Source organism: Cyanistes caeruleus, chromosome 4 (genome assembly GCF_971803275.1).
Source record: "Cyanistes caeruleus chromosome 4, bCyaCae1.hap1.1, whole genome shotgun sequence".
In the NCBI taxonomy this organism is placed as follows: Eukaryota; Metazoa; Chordata; class Aves; order Passeriformes; family Paridae; genus Cyanistes; species Cyanistes caeruleus.
Genome location: NC_141704.1, coordinates 54,130,897 through 54,153,313, shown reverse-complemented (window position 1 = coordinate 54,153,313; position 22,417 = coordinate 54,130,897). Strand labels below are relative to the sequence as shown.

General features: G+C 35.4%; 1 protein-coding gene across 32 annotated transcripts in view; it reads left to right on the top strand.

The window, feature by feature from the left end:
• The window catches only part of NRCAM (neuronal cell adhesion molecule), a 146,066-nt gene that overhangs the window by 85,388 nt on the left and 38,261 nt on the right, over positions 1-22,417 (top strand). For 13 of the 32 annotated variants that reach the window (XM_086884717.1, XM_086884700.1, XM_086884715.1 and 10 more), the window contains 12 exons: positions 923-1,119; positions 2,035-2,157; positions 2,530-2,700; positions 5,188-5,299; positions 7,235-7,419; positions 8,841-8,972; positions 16,687-16,830; positions 17,829-17,940; positions 18,262-18,428; positions 18,512-18,659; positions 19,217-19,341; positions 21,973-22,074. In XM_086884717.1, the coding sequence (XP_086740843.1) occupies positions 923-1,119; positions 2,035-2,157; positions 2,530-2,700; positions 5,188-5,299; positions 7,235-7,419; positions 8,841-8,972; positions 16,687-16,830; positions 17,829-17,940; positions 18,262-18,428; positions 18,512-18,659; positions 19,217-19,341; positions 21,973-22,074 (1,718 nt within the window). Of the gene's footprint in view, positions 1-922; positions 1,120-2,034; positions 2,158-2,529; positions 2,701-3,145; positions 3,203-5,187; positions 5,300-7,234; positions 7,420-8,840; positions 8,973-16,686; positions 16,831-17,828; positions 17,941-18,261; positions 18,429-18,511; positions 18,660-19,216; positions 19,342-20,570; positions 20,601-21,972; positions 22,075-22,417 lie in introns of all 32 variants that reach the window. The other 19 variants (XM_086884707.1, XM_086884693.1, XM_086884706.1 and 16 more) reach the window with 3 other exon arrangements.

Below are 22,417 nucleotides of genomic sequence, written 5' to 3'. Positions count from 1 at the left end.
GTAGGAAGCATTCTAAACAGCAAAAAGAGTGTTTGTGCTTAAGATTCTGAAGCTGAAATGTAACAAGTACAAAACCTGCTGTTCACAGCATTTGAAGCTGTGAGTGCTCAGCACTTCATAGGTGCTGGTCAGGCTCTCTGTGACTATACTTCTGTGTAAGTAAGAAAGTGGTGCTTACAGTAGTCTAAGTTGTAGACTGTGAATCTCTTCTTCTTTACAATTTTTTGAGTTCTATTTGTCTTCATTTTTAATGACTACTTTCCAAAACATTTCTTGTTTTGAGTAGTGTGAGTATAAATTTACTAGGTTAAATAAAGGCTATCAGACTATATAATTTCAATTAAGGAGTTACGTTTGCATTAGAATAGTGAAAAGAAATCAAACTCACCACAGACTTTAATTCACTTGTATAACTTCAAAATCAGCAAACCAATTAAAAGAAATTATCTCCTGCTGGGGCCTGAGATGACACATTTCAGCCCTGAGCAAGTTTTTAAAGAAAGGTTTATAAACCCTTTCAACAATAGGTTTTATAATGGAATGCTAATGCAGCTTTAGCAATATCAGTTCGTGCAGATATTACTGCATCATTTTTAGTAGAGAGGAAATCAGTTCTTTTCCATGTATAATTAACCTCAGAAATTTTTAATGCATTTTTTAAAAAAATAATTGACTTTGAAATAGCTCCTTTTAACAAGTTCAGCCAAACCTTTTATCTTAAAATATTACCAGATTTCTTATCATAAGAGTTCTATATTGCTTTATTAGTTAATTTAGTTTGGGAATGAGCCTTTCTTATTTGCTAATGAAAAAAAAATAACATGTATTTTTGTTAATCAGTTTTTTCTTCTTTTTCTTCATACAATCTACAAAAAGCAGCTCAGAATAAAGTTTTCTTTTCTTTTTGTTTTTATTGTTTTAGCTTCTCCTGGACGCGTAATGGAACTCATTTTGATATAGATAAAGATGCACAGGTAACAATGAAACCAAATTCAGGGACTCTTGTCATAAATATTATGAATGGTGGGAAGGCAGAAGCGTATGAGGGAGTTTACCAGTGTACAGCAAGGAATGAACGAGGAGCAGCCATTTCCAACAATATCGTTATAAGGCCTTCTAGTAAGTAAAGCTCTTAAGCGTGAAACACTTTGGTTTTCTTATTTGCTCATGAAATTTTTGCCTTTTTGTTTTCCTGTCTTAAAAATTCAGTCATCCAAATGACCATGCTAGAAGTTATTGCCTATTTTCTAATACTCAGGTATAATACTGTATTACATGTTTTCTCAAATACTTTTTTTACAAAAATTTTATAACTGAGTTTTTTTCTTGATACATCTGGATAACCTTAGAATGTTTAAAACTGAGTTGTATGTATGACACTACTGCTAGAATAAAATATTTAAATCCTTAAGGCTTTAAGGATAATTTGTTGGCTTTGATTGCATAATTGGTGACAACAATTTTTATTCTGTTTATGAATAAACATTTATGAATAACATTTCTGTTTATGAAGTGTTCCATAGTTTTTGTAACAGCTTTAAAACATAACAGATTGAAACTAAAAGGAAGCTAAGAATTTTTGATTAATGGTAGATTGTTTCTACAGCTCTTTAGAAGCTTTATCTCAGCTTAGTTTTCAAGCTTCTCAGCTTAAAATGTGCTGTTTTCACATCTTAATTAAAGAGAGTGTGTATAATATTGCTTTAGGAATGTCTACCCCTTTTTCTATTTTAGCACTTTTTTTTTTTCAATAAAGTTAAAAATTTGCAAGACACGGTTTAAAAACCTTTAGTGAGTAGACAAAATAATTTGAATCAGTTGATTACACTTTCAATTAATCATTGATGTACTTTTCATCAAAAAAACATAAAAAAGAACAAAAATAAAAACCAGCAAACATGAAAGGACTTAACATTCTGATGGATGTAGTTCTTCCATTTCTTCTTCCTAAATACTTTGTGCATTTTCCCTTTAAATTTCTGTGTTCTTGCCAAACCATAGTTTGTGTGTGTCTGTCAAAATTACTTCCTATAGGATCGCCTTTGTGGACAAAAGAGAAACTAGAACCAAATCATGTTCGTGAAGGTGATTCACTAGTACTGCACTGCAGACCTCCTGTTGGCTTACCACCACCTATCATATTTTGGATGGATAATGGTGAGTTTGTTTTTTATGCAGTTGACTTTTTTCAGTTTTTCTGTATAGATCATTGCTTACCAAAACCACAGATGGTGAGGTTTCCCTCTAAGTTAAAATTCAGTGAATTTCCATTCCTATAGAACAGAGGAAGGTAGCACACATAGAGCACAAAAGCACGAAGCCAAAAGCAGCTGGAGATCTTAATGTAAGTTGTAGATTAACCCACTGGGGAAGAATGGGTAGACAAGGGATTTCATCAGGAAGCTTAGAAATGTCTGTGTATGTACCAAGCCACAAATGAGTGCAATTGAATGAATGTGGAATCTGCAGATCATAATAATAGAGTGTGTCAATTATATTTGACACAAATGTGTTCTTGTTTTCCCTTAGCTTTCCAAAGACTGCCTCAAAGCGAAAGAGTCTCCCAAGGTCTAAATGGAGATCTTTATTTTTCTAATGTACAACCAGAAGACACCCGGGAGGACTATATCTGCTACGCAAGATTTAATCATACGCAAACTATACAGCAGAAACAACCCATATCTGTAAAAGTCTTTTCAAGTAGGTATTTCCTCACCAGATTACATACTACACAGTATTTATCTAGAGTTCTTAAGTTACATGCTAAAGTTGTGTTATGCTAGGGAATTTTGTAATTTTAATTTTGAATAAGAAATTATATTACTGTATAAAATTGAAACATAATCTCCAGTTTTCTTGATATATAATTGATTTTAAAAGCTATTGTTTTTCCCTTTATAAGGCATTGTGTTTTGAAAAAAAGTTTTTTAAGATCTGATGCATAGAAAAAATACAGTGTAAAAAATAACAGTTTTTAGATGTTTTTCCAATGCAAGAATATTAAGTTATTTGATTATTGTAACTATTGAAACAAATTAATCAATCACTTGATTAACTCACCGTGGCCATGTCATCACCTTTTGATTCCCAGAACTTTTATTTATCCCTCTTGTATGCTTTCTTCATGATATTCTGTTTATTTCAGTGGATTCATTGAATGACACTATAGCTGCTAATTTGAGTGACACTGATATTTATGGTGGTGAGTTACACTGGTCCCCACTGATACTCCTTGTTTCACAGTAGCATTTAGTTAACTAACTTCACCTTCATGGCTACTTAATCTTTTGCTCCTTTTTCAGTTTCTAATAAAGGTATCAATTAGTGCTGGTGATAATACATACTTTACAAAGGGACTGCACAGTGTGATCCTTTCAAATATTTAATGTTTCGATGCTCTTGTATGGCTCATAGCAAATATAAACACTTACAATAAAAGAATGCTTTCACACTGGTGCAGATTTTAAAAACTACTTCTATACTGTGTTAATTTTTTACATTTTTTCCTCCAATTTACCTAGTAGTTTAATTATGTTCATTATCACTAGGACTATTTAATGTCATGTGCTGCATAATAAATAACAACAATTAAGCACCTAACATATCCACTTCACGTGTAATAACTTACTGAATGTACCAATAAATTCATAGAGGTAGGATAAGTTTTGTTTGTTTGGTGTTTAAGCTGGTCTTTCCATTAATCTGTGTTGAATGGTCTTTTGTATGTTTTGAATTAAATCCTCCTGAGCAGATGTATGTGTGTTTAGCAAAGCTGACTTTGGAGCACCACTTATTCTAGACTCTCCACTTGATATTGGGTGACATAGAAAATACTTGATATTTATTCCATTTTTTTGTCTTTTTCCTTGTGAAATGGGGCTTTGCGCATATTAAACCATAACTTCTGTGAATCTAGAATAAAATATGGGCACAGAATATTTTACTTCTCTACAAAAAAATTACGTGTTATTCAGGAGGGACAAACAAGAAATAAGTACCTGAACACAAAACAATATATTAACTACAATTAGTGATTAAAACACTCTGGGTTGGCTCCCAACTCAGAACCACCATGGGTAATTCTTCTGAACACTCACAGTCTGGCCAAGTGAGCCAGCAGCCCTTGGCAGTGCCAGCACTGGGTAGATGAGTTGTTGCCATGACTGTCAGCTGTGTTCTTGCCTCTAGACTGCTCTGTTCTCCCACAACTTTAAGTTTTTTGTGTACTGGTTATTAAGGAATTCACAGCACATACTGGATTAAAACAAAGTGTTGTATTTATGCTAATGTATCAGTAAGCCCTGTACCCTAACAAACTTTATTATATTTCTAATCCCATTTTTAAAAAAATAAAGATTTATTGTAATGTTTCAGACTCTTACAGCACTTCAGAGCAATTTAATTCTATATATTAAAATTGCTACAACACAACATTAGAGTATTCACAGAAAACACTCTATAATTATAGGGAACTTATTCTGAATTCCATGAAGGCATAGGAAATACCATATACTTCAAAAGCCAACAGAGTGTAATGTCAGAAATGAGTCTTATATTTATAGTTGCCTGTTTACTGTGATTATTGCTTACAGGTTAATCAAGGTTCTGTATTGGAAGACTGGGGAACAGCTTGAATTAAAGTTAAATATATAGTAAGAGGAAAATAAAAGGATTACTTTCTGAAACAATTCCTCACATTGTCTAGAAAATATTAAAACATATCCTAAAGCAGACTGCACTTTTCACTCTCTTGGTTTATATTTCCGATTAAAAATAACTTTTCTTAATTTTTATTTTGATGGAAGCCCAGGAATTTTCAGTAACTCTCAGTCTTGCACTGTGCCTCACACCAGTGGCCTCTTCCCATTATAGTTCTGTTGACTGAAACAGCAGCTACTTAGGATTAAGATTGCATAGTTGCCTATGTTAAAGCTTTGTATCAATTGTTCCTGTCTTTTAATAATAACATTTCTCTTCTATGTGTTCAAAATTGTGGCATTTAACAGATATGTTATGTCTGTCAAAAAACTAATGTGTTCAGCTTTGTAGTTGTGCTGCAAAATGGCTTTTAAACAAATGGCCAATGTGGAGCAAAATCTCTGTTCAAAACGTGAGAATGGGTATATGCACTTGATTGGTATTAGAATAAAATTTAGAAATTAATTGTTTTACTTCTTCTTGTTCCAGCAAAGCCAGTTACAGAGAGGCAGCCAGTTCTTCTAACACCAACAGGTAGCACAAGTACCAAAGTGGAACTCAGAGGAAATGTGCTTTTGTTGGAGTGCATCGCAGCAGGATTGTGAGTTACTTTTGAGACTTTTTTTTTTTCTAAATTGAAATACAAAACATTTGAAGGGAAACCTTTGAGGGATGCTTAAAATGTGACCACTGTGTAAGTTATGTGTTTCAAAGAAGTAGAAGTGTAGAACGAACTTTTTTAGGAGTGCCACCATTTACTTGCGCATCAGCAGACTTTGGAACATGAGAACGTATGGCCTCTGCCTTCTCATATCCCTAAACCCTGTGCACAGATTATGGGTTGTACCATTGTTTTTAAAGGACACAGGCAAGAAATGCTATAGACTAAACTCAGGCATATATCCAGAGATTTGCAGTCAAGAATAAAGCCTCTGTTGTTTTCCTAAATTTACAATCATTAGGTTCTCAAATTATATAAAAATAGTTACGAATTTGCTGTTCTAATCCAAGAAAACTGCTTATATGTGTTAGTAATTGCCTATTTGATCAACTAGGTGGGAATTGTTGGAACAAATCTTCAGGTCCTTACATATAATTTCTCATTGTAATTGAGCTTAATTGGTACTTGTTTCTTCAATGCAATGCAAGTTTGCTTCTGCTGGTTATTGTGCAAAAAGATTACTGAGGGCAATTTAACTTCATGAATTAGGTTGATTTCTAAATCAATTTCATTCTCAGGAAGAAATCTGAGAATAGATTGGTTATAGAATAGAAATGGAAAATCTTTAGTATCTATTTCCAGAACTGTAAACATGTTTACAGCACACAAAGGCATATACAATGCAGAGTGCTCTCAGGTAGCCATGAGGAAGGCCAGTGCACCACTGCACTGTGTGCATGTGCACATTACTTGCATGAACTCCACAGCACGCTCAGGCACAGTTGATCTGAGCATCAGTGCAGTGTTTCTGTCTCAGCTGTGACCTGCTCAGGTGTCTGCCCCAGCAGCACTAGCAAAACCACCCCTGTGAGTGGGAGTAGCATAAGCCCAGGTGATCTTCAACTGCAATATAGTTATATGCCTTTTGACAACCCTGCAACAAAAGTATTCGGTGCTCCAAACTCCAGTAAAATGGCTGGGTAAAACCTGTGAAAAAAAATAGTGTTATATATATTATATGGCTTTATGTCTTTAGCTGTCACAGAATTTAAAAAAAATAAATAATGAAATTAATAATTAAAAAAAAAATAGGGAATACTGATCCACAAAGGGACAGATACAGATTTTGTTTGAAACAACTATTCCTAATCACTTACACCATAATTAAAAGTCAGCTTTTTTTTCTGTTATAAAATATGTGATATTGGACTGCTAAGGGAACATTTGCAGAGAGCCATTACTATTTGAAAGAGGGCATTCTATTCAGGAAGCAACAAATTGTGATTTTTTGTAATTTTCAATATATATCTCCATGTGTTTCAACAGCTTTCAACTTCAGTGGTCAGCATGGGGCATAGCCAAGATTTAGACTTCGTGCAGTGACAAGTGGCTGTGCTTGACTCAGCACTGGAATGTTTTTCTTAATTTTTCACAAGAAATGTTTCTATCCCCTTACTGCTCTTTTGTAAAGTTTATAATGTTCATGAAGCATTAGGATATTGCTCACACAAAGGACAATTATAAACTTGTAATTTTACAGAAGCTACCTTTAAAAGCACCATGAGCATCAATTTAATAGTAGAAGCATGTCTTCATTTATTAACCATCAGGTTTTTTAGATTAATCATCAGACAAATGTATTGTGTAATTATTAATCCTATGAACAGATGGCCATTGACAATGTTAGTGAGACCTGTCATTTCCTAGAAACAAATGTTGGCATATTTTTTTGTATTTGTTGGATGTGGCCCAGAATCTGGGTAAAGGCTCTTAAAATAATTATTTATAAAACATATATTAAAAATATTAATGTACTGAACTCTTATCTTCCTTTTCTTCAGTCCCTAAATTAGATCTGTGCTTTTTCTTCTTCAGGCCCACACCGGTAATCCGCTGGATCAAAGAGGGTGGGGAACTGCCAGCTAACAGAACATTTTTTGAAAACTTTAAGAAAACTCTCAAGATTATAGATGTTTCAGAAGCTGACTCTGGGAACTACAAATGTATAGCAAGAAATACATTAGGTTCAGCTCATCACGTCATTTCAGTAACTGTGAAAGGTAATACTAAAATTATCCTTAATGTAATGTTGTAAAGGGTCCAGAATGAAGGATCCAAGCAGGCGTTCTAGGATGAAGTATAGCTAAAAGGATGAATGATAATAGTTAAAAATCACTCTGAGGAAACATTCAATTGTCTGAATTTTAACACTAGAAGGGCTTTACTATCTATAATATCTTTTTCATCTTTTAATGTTACTTTGTAAAGCAGGAGGCTAAAGTGGTATTTTACTGTAACAGTAGTAAGATAATGCCTTAGTTTGCACAAGTACTACATTTATTTTAGATCCTTTGATTATCAGTCATTAGACTGCTTCTTTCTCTTGTTCTCTATCTTCCTTCTCATCTCTTTTCATCATCTCATCCTCATTTTCTCCAGTTTTCTTCTCTCCATTCATATAGTCCAGATTATTTCTTCCCTCTATTTTACTATTGTCTTACAGTCTTATGTTTTTCTTCCTTTTTCTCTTTTACTGATACTTCTAGTTTCCTATCTTCATGTTTTTTATCCAAGATGATGCCTTATAGTTCTAAAAACATTTACAACATGTTTGTCTAAATAGGAATTGTAAGTATGCTGTGAATACCATGAAACAAAAAACTGTAATGACAGTTAATTAGTCATTGAAATAATCAGCTGTATTGCTTGCTTTGCATGCTAAATAGTCATTTATTTTGCTGTAGATCAGCATCTTTTTATGATCACATTTAACCTCCTTTCTAAGAACAGAAGTTTAATTTTCTTTGCATCTGTCCATCAATCCAAAATCTGAAAATTAATTGCAAGATGTGATAATATATGCTGTTTGTGGTTATTTTTTGCAAAAAAGGGATGGAGAAATAGGTGAATATCTTCTAGTAAGGACAGTGTTTCACACATTTTGATCTCTGTGTTTTCATCTGTCTCAGGTAAACATCTGGCCCCACTGCAATCATCCATTGAATTGAGTGAGACAAAGGATTTTGCCATTTAAAAATTTCACCCTTGACATGAAAGCTTTATGTGTAATCAAACCTAATTTTTTTCCTAACAGCCTAACTACTAAGAGCATGGATACTTCTGAAATTAATCAAAAGACCACAGTAGTGTCTGCAAATGCCAGACTCAGATAAATTTTGCTTGCTTTAGGAAGGCAAATTAGATTCAAAGCAGGCAACCCTAAATGAAACAAAGATCCTCTTGTTGTTTATCTCAGAATTTTAATGCAGTAGGTGACCAGAGGGTCAGTTCAGCCAGTTAATTGAGTATTACTTAATTAAGCATTACTTATATATATATACACACATATAAAGTAACAGTATAGCTGTAAGTCTATATCTACACATACCTTGTTTGAATTATCTTCTGATTACCATGTCTGTGTCTTATGATTTTCTGTACATAATTTTAGAAAATAATTGCTGTCTTTGTTTTCTTAAAGCTGCTCCATACTGGATAACAGCACCCAGAAACTTGGTCTTGTCTCCTGGAGAAGATGGAACATTGATCTGCAGAGCTAATGGCAACCCAAAGCCTAGTATAAGCTGGTTAGCAAATGGTGTTCCCATAGCAAGTAAGATTCTTAATTACCTTACAGGAGCATGAGTAAGAAAATATGAGGAGTCTCAGGGTGTTTTTTGTCAAATAAATGTGAAGAGCCTGTATTTGTGTAGTTTTTGCCTGACCGGTTATATTAAATCATAAAAGATGTGGTAAAAGTACTGTGGTTCATAAAAGCTGAACAACAAAATGTGCCTCTAACATGTTTGAGAAAACTAAAATGTGTAACCATGCTCCTGATTCTTCTGTCTGGCATTCTGCTGGTAGTATCTTTGTGGAGATGGTCTCTCTCAGAGAGCCATTGCTGGGTTGTCATTGTTACCCCTGTGTTTCTGTGGCAGTCACGTCTGCTAGATCTCTCCTTTGCTGCCCCACTGCAACTCTAATCTTGCCTAGGAATCCTAAACGCGACATAAAAAATGACATCCTCGGATGTGTGGATATTCACTTGTAGGATTTACAGTACACTGCAGGATTTGCAGCTCAGTGTATGTTTGAGCCTTCCAGGCTTCAGCTCTAAGAAGCTGCAGCAGCAAAATTGTCTGAATGTGTCAGCAGCTACCTGGCAAACAGTTTGTGCCAAGTAGGTGTCAAAGAAAAGGAACCCCTAAGGCAGTGGAGCAGCTGTTTCTCTGTGCACCAGTAAGAAAAGCAGCTCTGAACTGGTGATTGAGCCACTTAATTGCTGCAGTGTTATGACTGGCAATACTGTATGACAGACACAAGGTAGCTGCTATATATAGTACAACTTGCCTTGGAAGGAACTTGCTGGAGGACACTGCAGTGTGTTGTCAGCTGGGTTTATTACAGAGCATATCCTGTAAAGTCACACTTGGTTCTTCTACCTTTATCCTTCCTCTTTCTCAAAACAATAATGAAAAACCAGACAGTCTTACCTGTTGGCTCATGAGAGAGACTGTATTCTAAAATACTGGTCTGATTAAAGTATGACAGTGTCCCTTCTGTCACTTTCAGAAATTTAGGAGTTGTTTAAGTCTGTTGGTGAAATATAATTCACCCATTTTGGGACATGGAGGATTGTCTATGGTCAGAATCTAGGTAGTAGCAAGAGGTAAACACGAACCCTCATTAGATATATTTGAGGTATTCACTATACAAAAGAGATTAAACTTACTTGTAGGGGAAAAATGCATCTTTTGGGGGAAAATAAGGCTATAAGTTTCTATTGAAACTAATAGAATTATTTAGCAAATAACCCATTTCAGGAATTCTAATTAAATGGAAGGTGAGCTCTACAGCCTGAGATTCAAATTGAGAAGTTTCCATTGGTAAATAAGTTATGTAAACTGACATTAATCACCTCATCAAACAATGGTAAGAGAGGAAAACAGGAAAATATCAATGTAATTATGTATAGTATATATTTATGAAGAAATATATCATAATGAATTTGTTGTTATCGAAGTTCAGAACGTGTCCCTCACTTTCTTTTTTGGGTTTTTGGTGGTCTCATCTTTGTTGTTTTCTGTATACTCATCATTCACTTTTTGTTTATTTGTTTGGAGGGAATTTTTATCCTGTAGTTCTACTAGTTTAACTATTATTTCAAGCCTCCTGACTTGAAAAAATCTTTTTCACCTGGCTATGAAAGTCAGCTTTGCCTTGCTGATCTTCCTTATCAAAGCTGTAGGACGAGCTGTTCAAATGACCAACAAGTACGTTTTCCAGAAAAGCAGTGATGTGTTCTGCATTCTTTCATGGTACAATAAAAGATTAAGAAACAGAGTTTTCAGAAGCAGCTGCAGGATTCCACCAAATTTCCCAAATATAAATGCAGCATATATTGGACACAAAGTCTTGTTGACGGGAATTCGGTAAAAATTAAAAGACTTTAATTAAATTACCCACACAAACTCAGTAGGGAAAAAAGAAGAAGAAAAGAACACAGGAAGTAAGTGGGTAGCTCAGCCTTATATTAAAGGTCACTTTCACTGCTGAGAAAAGCTGAAGTCTTATCCACATTAAATATTTAAGTGCAAGTTGATTGGATGCTCCAGTACACTGCATCTGTCAGGGCATCTATAAGAAGCATCATGATCACAGAAAATGCAGTTCTTAAGATTCTTGTGATTTTTTATTATTCTGAGTTATCAAAAGCTGTTCTGGAAATTACCAAGTACAGTGTGTCTTTTTGTTCACTTGTTACTAAATTATAGAATTGAGCCCCTCATCTTCCAACTGAATGATTAGGAAATCACTGTAAAAGGAAACTAAAGCAGCTGTTTCAGCTTCAGGGCAGTGCTGAGAGAGCTACACCCATGGCAGGATTTCAAAGAAAAAGAGCTACATTTGAATTTCAAAGCCCTGCTGTCATCATATATCCCACAATGTGCCTCTTGTGGCCTAGTAATCTGTTTGCAATACTTTAATTTTCTGTTGGAAAGCACAACTGGGAGATACTTAATTCTTCCGTTTTTGTTTTTCCATAATAGAGTCAGACAAGGAAGGGGGAGTGTGGAAGAAAGAACCATTCGTCCATATCTCAGTCAAAGGCTGAGGTTTAAACATCTATAGGGAAAAGGAGAAAAAAAAAATAGTAGAGAAAAATGAAGTGTAGCAACTGTCAAATAAAATGCAATGGTGTGAATTTTGTTCAATATTGCAATAATCTGAATTTTAAAAAAAAATTAAGCAAGATTTTAGTTTCCCTGAAATATTTCAATTTGTTTTCTTCAACAGTCATGCTGAAAACACCAGCCATTTCTAAAGAAAAAGCTGCTTTAGACATGTTGGAATGATAAGGACCTAACCTAACCTCCTAATGTTTACTCACAGGAGGAGTATGTGAACTCGCATGTCCAGTCCCGTTAAGGTCAATTAGAACTACTTTGGCAAGTAGCAATTGAAAGTTCAGGCCATGACTCTGTGTTGCCTTGTACTTCAATTAACACTCAAGATCTGCATTATTTATATCACTGCATAATCCATTGTGTCTTACTGCTTAGATATTCAGCATGGTTTTACAAAAGGGAAGCCATGCATGAAGTATCTCAACTTTTAAGAAAGTAACAACCCAGATTAATTGGGAAGGGGAAACGCTTTCATAATTGGACTTCAGAAAGGCATTGCAAATACTGTACAAAAGACTGATTTTTTGGTCCAGTGGTTTACAGTTCATGATGAGCTATTAAATATTACATACAGACACTTAGATTTATACAAAGTAGTGCAAAGGCACTATTTATCTTCTTTTGACACATTCTTCTGTTGTTATATCACATTTTGCTTTGAATTGCTAGGTTTGAGGTAGTCTCCATTAGTACTTACACTGAATTTAAGTGAGAAACATTAGCCCTTAGATTTCTTTAATGAAAGGCCTTGATAATCCATGGCTGAGAGATTCATCATCCATCATTTTCTCTGAGAGTACACATTACAAGCTGTTCACTTCAGCCATGGGAGGGAGAAATTTGCTGGACCCTAATACCCCCAGTATTTCAGTCTTGGAGAGAAGACTGCTTGGGAAGATCTTTATCCACTGCTGCTGTCATTGTTTTGGAACTTTGCATCTGACCTAACTTCAGCAGATGAAAAAACCTTTGATAATCAGTTTTTTTCCAATTCTGCACAAAATAGTCAAAGGAGGGTTATAGTTAGTGCAGGTAATGCTGTGCCTTTGGAGACAATAGAACTGTCAGAATCAGAAACTCAGGAAAAAAGGGATTTTAGTGTTCACAGGAAAATAATATTCTGAGGAGCAAGCGAGATTGGTAAATAAAGAAAAAGAACATTATTAACCATTTCAATTATACATTTTTTTAATCCAGATTTTTTTCCCTTCCGGTTTTAAGCCTAACAGTGTGTTTTAACTGCTTCTGTTCAGACAGCAAATGTCATTCTGTCTTTTTTTTTTTTTTAAGAAAAAGAGTAATAATGGTGCCATTGTGGTTTTATTTAAACATATTAGCAAAAGTAATTGCTTAGGCTGTCAGAAGTTTATGAAACAGATGGAAGTATGCGTTCAGATGAACACAACTTACTCAGGGTGTGGATCTCTAGCTATGACAAAAGTATCTGATGAGAGCCCTGCCTTCCCTGTGTCGTAATATGCTGAACATGGCTAGAGTCAAGAAAGTGTATCATTGTACAATATGATGAAAAAATTAGGTGAAACCAGGTCTTTGTTCAGAAAGGGCTGAAATGCATTCATAAGCTGAGATTCCATGTTATTGGGAGCAAATGTTGGCTGTAATATGGCACATGTTTGTCTGTCTTGTTACAGCAGCAGAATTCCTATAGCAAATCCTCATAATTAATATTCCTGTTTGGACAAGCCCATTGTAAGTATTACTTAGGTTTTTTGGTATTTTGCCTATTAGTGCCAAATTCAGATTTGTCTAATGTGTCAAAAGCATTTTCTCCTTCTCATGCAGCTGTTGTGTAATGTGACCAGAATATTCATAAATACAAGCAAGCAGTGTTTGAGTGGCCCTGCAATCACTCCCTTGCCCCAGAAAAAGATTTCGAAAAAGACAGACTGGTATATGGAAAGGGCTGAAGTACTGCATGATGTTTTTCCTCAGCTTTTACTAGCAAGACTGACCTTCAGGAATCTCAGGTCCCAAAGACCAGGAGAAAATATTAGAATGATATGTATTCTTGGTGGCAAAGGATTAGGTCAGAGGCAAACTGAACATACGTAAGTTTGTGGGCCCTAAGGGGATGCAGCCACAAGTGCTGACTGAGGTGGCATATATCATTGCAAGAACAGCCTCAATAATCGTTGCTTGATCATGGTAGCTGGGAGAAGTGCCTAAAGATGGAGAGAAAGCAAATGCTACTCCTGTGTTCAACAAGAGCAAGAAGGAGAAACCAGGGAACTTCAAGCTGGTCACTCTCATCTTTATCCCTGTGAAGGTGATGGAGCAGATAATTCTAGAAACCATATCAAGGCATGTTAAGGACAAGAAACTTTCAGGAGTAGTTTTCATGGCTTCACCAAGGGGTGACCAACTTGATACATTTCTATGATGAAACGACTGGCCAGGTAGATGAGGGCAAGAGTAGTGGATAATGTCTGCCTGGACTACAGTGAGGCCTTCAACACTGTCTCCCATTAGATCCTCATGGACAAGCAGTTGATGTAGGGGCTGGTTAAGCAGACAAGGAGGTGGATAGACAAAAGGCTGAAAGGCCAAACTGAGAGAGGGTGATCAGTGGAACAAAGTCCTGCACCTGAGGAGGAACAGTCTTAGTGCTGGGGGCCATCCAGATGGATAGTGGCTTGGCAGAACAGGACTTGGGCATCCTGGTGGATGCCAAGTTGACCATGAGCCAGCAGTGTGACCTTGTGGCAAAGAGGTTAATGATATCCTGGGCTAGATGAGACAAAAGTACAGCCAGCAGGTAGAGGAAGGTGACCTTTCTCCCATCTGGACACAGTTCTGGATAACAGGATCCAAGTGGTCCTGCTTGAGTAGGGGGTTGGAACAGATGACCTCCAAAAGTCCCTTCCAAGCTCAATGTTTCTGTGTCTGTGAGTGCATGTCAGTGGGTGCTTCAGATCATTAAAGAAGCTGTATTCAACAGGCAGTTGAATAGATGCCAGTCTTAACAGGGAGCTTTTGAATTAGTGCCCTTCAGCATCCACGTGGCTAGACCAGTTAACAGAAAGCACCAGCTAACCTAACACTTCTGTCTTCTTTTCTCTCGGGACCCCAGCTTGAAGCCCTTTTCAGAGAACAGGCACCTACCTCCTTTTCTTCAGATAGCTGAAAGGGGATATCTCCTTTTTCCTTTGAGTCCAGCAGTGAGAAGGGAAGATGCTGCCCCTCTTTTTATATAGTAATTTAATGGTTAGATCATTCTTTTACAGTGCCGTTCCTTCAGTTATAGAGGATTGAACTAATGGCTCTCATCTCTTAGGAGGGGCCCTACCATCATCCTTAAAGGAATTCTGTGTTAGAGTGTGTGTGAGAGGGGCAGTCTGTGCACCCATTAAATACCAGTCTGGATGCACACAGTGCTGCAGGATTCAGAGGGCACGAGTGGAGGGAAGCCCAGAGCCCAGGGCTGGAAGCAGCCATGCTTGGAATGGCTGTGGGCAGTTCTCCTTCCTCGTGGGAGAGCAGTTGTGCCTGTCTTCTATTTAACTCTGATTTGTATGCAGAAACAGACCGCTTCCCGCAGCTGACTGGCCTGCCTGCTGGGCTACTCACCTGCTCCGGCTATTTTCAGCCCATGAATCTTTTAATGAAAATGGCATTTACATAGAAAAGGAAGCAATGTGAAACATGGAACACAATAGGAAGTAAAGCAAAAGAGAGAAAAATATGTGCAAGCGATCCAGAAGTCTAGAGAATAAGCATTTAAACTCACGGTAGTACCTTCTTCTTCCTTCCTGAAATTTTTGAATTTGTGACATTGATTTGAACTCAGAGTGATGGAAGACCAGAAAAAACAGAAATTTAAATCTGTTCTTGAGGCAGCTGTTTGGAAATTGAGGTATTTACATGAAAAATGGTCTTAGATTTCATCCAAGCTGGAAATATCCTTAAAGCAGAAGCTTAGAACTGTGGTCCCCTTCATCTGGTTTCTTTTGTAGAGAATTTAGTAACAGATCCTTCACGAAAATGCAGGAGAAATGTCTCCATTTTCTTTATAGATGAGAATTAAAGTATTGTCTGAATCAAAAGGTTCCTGTCACAGAAAATTTATGTTAATTTAGTTCATTTATCTTTTTTATGAGTTCAAATAAGAATTTTCTTTTACAAGAATGTGTTCCACAAATATACTTTTTCAGGCTTCAATAAGGGTGTCAGTTTTGATGATGGAGCCAAACTAGGATGCATTTATTTACATATAAATACATCTATTTTTTGTATTGGATCAGTAATTTTACCATTAATTTTCATTATCAATAATACATGTGCTTTTTAAAACAATAATAATATATATGGTCTTACTTAATACGATCATAAAATATTAAACTGTAGATTTCGCATTTTTATGCAGTGTGGTGTTACAAGCTAACTTTTTTCTTCATTATTCTTCTCTAATGTCATCAAGTTGTATTAGAACTGACATCTATTATTCTTCTTCAGTATTTTCTTAGAATTTTGTTTTCAGTTATGTCCTGGGTGCTTCTGTGATGCAGAAGCTGTTTGACAGCTCAGGCCACTCCATAACAGTTAAGGAAATGGCATTGTATAATTCTTACATAAGGGAAAGAGTGCCACCTACTGAATTACTAGCTCTGGTCTTGTGAAGCTCGTTTCATGATTATGTGTGAAGGAACAGTTATTTAATCTGAGATCATTTTCAACTGAATATGGCTATTTTTATATTTAGAAAATTATTTATGGCATAACAATTGATTTGAAATTTGAAAGTCACAGAGGAGTGTGTCACTGTATCAGGATTATCTTTTGATATTCAGAAATATTTCTGTATTTTTCTAAATATTGACTGTATTTGCCTGAATCTTGTCATATTGGCATTTTTCCCTGTATTGCATGCAAAATACAATCTCCTTGGAAAACAAACAAAAAAACATCTTCAAAAATGGGAACTCTACCATCCTGGGTTAATACCTGTAGAATCAGAAGAACCTTTTAAGCTATATTAAAATTCACTTTTTGAAAACAGGGAAAAAATACGTAAAGGGTATATTGGTCTTTCGATTTTTCCTTCTTTTCAGGAGTATGAAATTTGCAATCCAATAGCAGTTTAAGAAAAGCAATAACTCTTTTTCTTTTCACCACCAGTTGCCCCAGAAGATCCTAGCAGAAAGGTGGATGGTGACACCATTATTTTCTCACACGTGCAAGAAAGGTCAAGTGCCGTCTATCAGTGCAATGCTTCTAATGAATATGGATACTTGCTATCAAATGCATTTGTGAACGTTCTGGGTAAGAAACAGACTTTATATTTTTCTGTTTTCTTCGGTATTCAGTTGTCTACTGCTAACACACAGATTCTCAGCTCAAGCCTTGTTTGAGGTCTTCACTGGGAGTTGATCTGTTTTCTGGCCCCTGTAGAGAGCAAGGGTATATACATACAGTGTGTTATCTAGGCTGTTCCTGAATTTCACTTTCACTGTTCCAAACTGAGAAGGATAGAAGTGAAAGCTGGGAAAACTTGGAAGAAATTTTATCTCCCTTTTTTTTTGTTTATGTAAGTCAAGTCAAACAGAAGCCCAACAAAGAAGGCAGGAATTAGTATTGCTTAAGCCAGTATGTTTCAAGTCAGTTTCATTGAGTCTAGATGTTTTGGTTTAGTGGAATAGATGATCTCCAAGTTGCTATTGCAAGGGGACATGATTATGCGTTTGTCTCTAAGGCTTCCCTGGCGTGCGTTTCTGATTACAAAATGTTGTGGCCCCTCTGATTCTTCTCACTGAATTTCACAAAGCTAGTAGCAAAATCCTAGGCAGAATGGTCTCCAGTGACTCTCCTGCAGGAACTGGCAGATGTGTTGATTGACACTGTCATTTAAAAGAAAATGTAGGTGTTAGACCAAAAATACATCCTAGCTTCTTTCTGCCTGCAGGTTTGTTTGGAATTAGATAGCTCGGTCTACCCAGGAGATTATCTTCTTGAAGTATATACTGATTTAAATTTTCTAATTGAAATCATTGCCTTTGGTGCCCATCACTATTACTTATAAATAGGCAAGAAACAGTTGTTTTTCACAAGATAATTTCCCTGCATTTTTTCCTCAGGCACATACCAGTAGAATGTATTTGAACCCAGACTGAGACCCAAAATAATCTCAGAGAAAAATGTTTATATGTAATTCTTTAGGCCATTCTTGATGTCTTTGTATTTTGTATTTGTAACTATACTTTGTACCATGTATTTACTATTTGTAAATTTGTAACTATATGCAAATATATTTGTCTTTTCAGCTGAGCCACCAAGAATTCTAACTCCTGCTAATAAACTGTATCAAGTCATCGCTGACAGTCCTGCATTGCTAGACTGTGCTTATTTTGGGTCACCTAAGCCTGAAATTGAATGGTAAGCTCTAGCTGTGCTTAGTTACAGAAGCTGAGCCAGTTATATCTATGGAAACAAACACTTGAAGCTTTAAAACTCTTAACACTATTTGCAATTTTAAAATAGTATATTGTAAAATATATACTGTTGACAATTTTCTATTACAATATTGCATATACTTAATAAACCAGCAGTAAAGTTACACTACAGAGTCAAATTTAAATTTGAGTGCTGCTGTCTCTATTTTCTAATTTGGCAGTCCTATGTTTGTGTTTTATTGATAATAAAACCAGAGTGCATTTGACTGTGATGCTGGCTAATGATATTACTTCTTATATAAAGGTTTAAGGGAGTGAAGGGTAGCATCTTGCGTGGAAATGAGTACATTTTCCATGATAACGGAACCTTGGAAATTCCAGTGGCTCAGAAGAATAGTGCTGGTACATACACATGTGTAGCAAGGAATGAATTAGGAAAGATACAAAATGAGGTGCAGTTGGAAATTAAAGGTGAGAAATTAGTCATTCTTTCATCAGTGATTAGTATAGGATTTCAGAATTTCTGAATATCTAATTTTGTTTTTAAATTTCAGATCCAACAATGATCATTAAACAGCCAGAGTACAAAGTGATTCAGAGATATGGCCAGGTTTCTTTTGAGTGTATAATAAAACATGATTCTACCTTACTACCAACAATTACATGGTTGAAGGACAATGATGAGCTGCCAGATGATGACAGGTAAGGGCCACATAGTTTTCCTTTATTTTTAATTTTCTAGGTCCTTTTGTCTGCTCCTTTTCCTGATCTTTGAAAGGAACATATTGACCTGTTGACATTTTCCAAAGACTGATAAACATCATGGCTGTCCAATATTTGGTGACTAAAGAACTTACCTAGTGTGATGAAAATATTAAGATAGAATTAAAAATAAAATGAGATGTAAACATTTATACAAACTATGCACATTGACCTTACAGTTTAAGTGTAAGGTAAACATAGTTGACATAAGAAGACAAACAGATAATAGAAAATTATTTTACTGTAGATCACATGTATTTAAAATTTGTTTGAATATATTTGGAAAGAAAAACACGTTAGAATAAGCAGTTATGTGGGAAGATGGTCGAGAGCAATGAAGAAAAAAAAAATAGCTGCCGTTGTTCCATAGCTTAACTTGGGTAAATATATCTGTTCAGGTATGTGCAAGTATATGGGATTTAATAATGTTTTATGCAAGTTTCTTGTAACAGTGCCAGTTATTGAAAAATCAGTGGCTGAATCTATTGTATTTACAGGTTTCTAGTTGGTAAAGACAACTTGACCATTATGAATGTAACTGATAAAGATGATGGAACATACACTTGCATAGTTAATACTACTCTGGACAGTGTTTCAGCAAGTGCTGTGCTCACTGTTGTTGGTAAGAATACTCTCAAACTTCTACTGTTTAGTATGAAAACAGCATTAGATTTAAAGTGAAAAGCACAAAAATAGTTTTGGTTTTTAGGACAGGATAAAGGAATTGCCACCTATGTGTCAATGTGTTTCAGTTTTTAAAAAATGCAGTTTCACCTTACAGTTTGCATTTGAATCGGCTACTTACCAAATGACTGAGTAGCAACAGGACAGATTTGTGCTGTATAGCATTTTACTTTGACCTCACCTGAGCTACCACAGGAAATCAAATTTTGCAGGGTATTTGAACATGAACATGGCAGAATGGCTAGGGTTGAAAGGTACTTTAAAGGTCATCTAACCCCCCTGCCTTGGGCAGGGGTACCTTCCACACAACCTCTCCAGGCAACCTGTTCCAGTGCCTCGCCATGAACAATGTCTTCTTAATATGTAATGTAAACCCACTCTGCTTCAGCTGAAGCCATTCCCCCTTGTCTTATCACTGTATGCCCTTGTCAAAAGTCTTTCTCCAGCTCTCTTTAGGTGCTGGGAGGCTGCTCTAAGGTGTTCCTAGAGCCTTCTCTTCTTTGGGCTAACAGCCCCAACTCTCTCAGCCTGTCTTCATAGGAGAGGTGCTCCAGCTCTGTGATCACCTTAGTGGCCCTTCTCTGGACTCATTCCATGTTTTTGTTGTGTTGGGAGAATGTTATCTCAGGAGTCTCTTTGACAACTAAATTGTGCTTCAGAAAGACTGAGCATACTTGGTTGTGTGACTTCTTATGAACTGTATTTTTCGTTTAGTTCTGTTACGTTTTTATGATTGTAGATTCTTGCCAAATATATCACTTTGCCTCTTCTCCAATTTGTAAGGAAGTTTTAAGTAGATGTCCTGAATGATTTTTACATGAGTTCAGTCTGAGACTCAAAGTCAAGTATGTTTGTGTTTTAAAATTCTGCTGTGATTTTATGTCTATCCAGGAATGATCTAAGCCAAAAAAAAACCCAGGTGTTTATATAAGATTGCTTGCTTTATTTATTTTCTTGATCTATCCTTACTTTAAAAAATGAATAAAATACTCAAGAATGCTCTTTTAGCTCTTCAGTGAAAAATTATAATGTATTTTTTTAATTAACTGTTTAATCTATATAAGTTATTTTTCTTTGTCTCTAATAACTATAATCTTTAACTACCTACAGTATTCTATTTCTTTGGCTACTAACTGATTAAATCCTTTATATTAATGTTCTTTTCAGCTGCTCCCCCAACACCAGCTATCATTTACGGTAAACTAAAACAAAGTTCTCTTTCTGTATCATCAGGCAGATATTTTGCTTATTTGCCTGTTGCAATTTTTTTTGCCTATTTTTTTCCCCTTTTCCTCTGTGTGTCTGTGTCTGTGTGGTTTCATCCTATTCTACAAACTTTTCATTACTGGAATACTGGACTTTGGAATGTTACAGTGCAGACTGCTTTATATTTAGGGAATAAATTATTTTCAGAGATAAATACTTTGTAATTAAGATTGGGTATATTATGACAATATTTTTCTCAGAGAGCACACTGTAATACAAAATAGTTATATAATAAATATTTAAAATGTAAGTCCAACTCTTTGGTGAAAGGTAATTCACTATTAAAGATGTTGCACCAATCAAATTATGTTGTATGTCAATGTTGGTTTTGCAGCTTTGTAGGTCAGCTCTATTTTATTTCATAGTTTATCTTCATTTTACTCCACTCATAAGATGAATATGACCATATTAACCAGTTTGACTTAAAATTGATGAAATAGCCAATATTTTAAAATTAAAGTTAAAACAAAAAAATAAATCTGTTAGTCAGGCATAGTTTTAAATTTGATGGTATATAGCCTTTAATTTGGTTGCATGTTTTCTGAATTTGGGGGTTCAAGTGCAATTAATAAGCTAAAACACTTTAAGGTATAAGGGTTTTAAGCACTTTTATGTAAATCCTGTCAGTGAAAAAGATTCAGTGAAAATGCTTATGTATTCTTCCTTGAACCTACTTATTAGTGATTTTTGTGTAACAAATCATATCATAAATTACCTTTGTGAATTTGGAATGGACAATTACATCTTTATGCATTGTAAGGATGTATAATAACAGCTCGCATGATATTTGTGAGCCTTTTTAAAAGAACAGCAAAAATAAATAATTTAGTAACTTGCAGTTAGTTTCTATTTGAAGTATATTTGTTTTGAATTCACATAAAAATATTTTTAATGGTTCTAGAAAAGCTTCTTTGATGTAAATTCTTCTTTATTTTCCATTTTGTGTGAGGTATGTCTGTTACAATAGATAACCACCCAAAAACATTCAAAGACAAACTAAATGTGCATTTCATAATTCCTTGCATCTCATCACATTTTTATATCACAGTGCACTCAGACATAGATAAAAAATAAATACCTATTCTTGTTAATGTATAGAAGTTTCCAGATTACATCAGTTCTCCATTTTTGTCTGTTTTGTAACAATTGCATGCTATTGGTCCTTAAGTCATGTTTACATAAATGAGTAGATCTGCCCTGCTGTATTTGTGGAATTCTTTGATTGGAATGTAAGGATTTTTTTTCAAATATAAAACTACATATTCTGGTGTGGTTACTTACTTCGTGTTCACTTGATTTACAGCTCGGCCAAATCCACCCTTTGACTTGGAATTGACAGGTCAGCTAGAAAGAAGCATTGATCTCTCATGGATACCAGGAGATGAAAACAACAGTCCTATTACAAGTATGTTTGTTTGTATTTGCTACACTACATTGAAAGCATTGTTCTAACTGTTCTCAAATTCCAAATATTTCTGGAATAAATTTTGTGTACAGCATGGGAAAATGGTAAATTAATTCTCTACACCTCCCATTTATTAACATAACATACCCTTAATAATTATTGTACAGCCAAGCAGGAAAACCTATTTACTACCCAGAAGACCCGGGCTTTTTATTCAAAAACTTGTGCTAAATATTATAGAAGTTATATATACACTGATGTGAGGTCTGTCTGACCAGGTCCAATTTTATGTGTATGTAGAGAGCAGACTTGTTCATTGCTTGTATGCTTCTGCAGGAGGGAG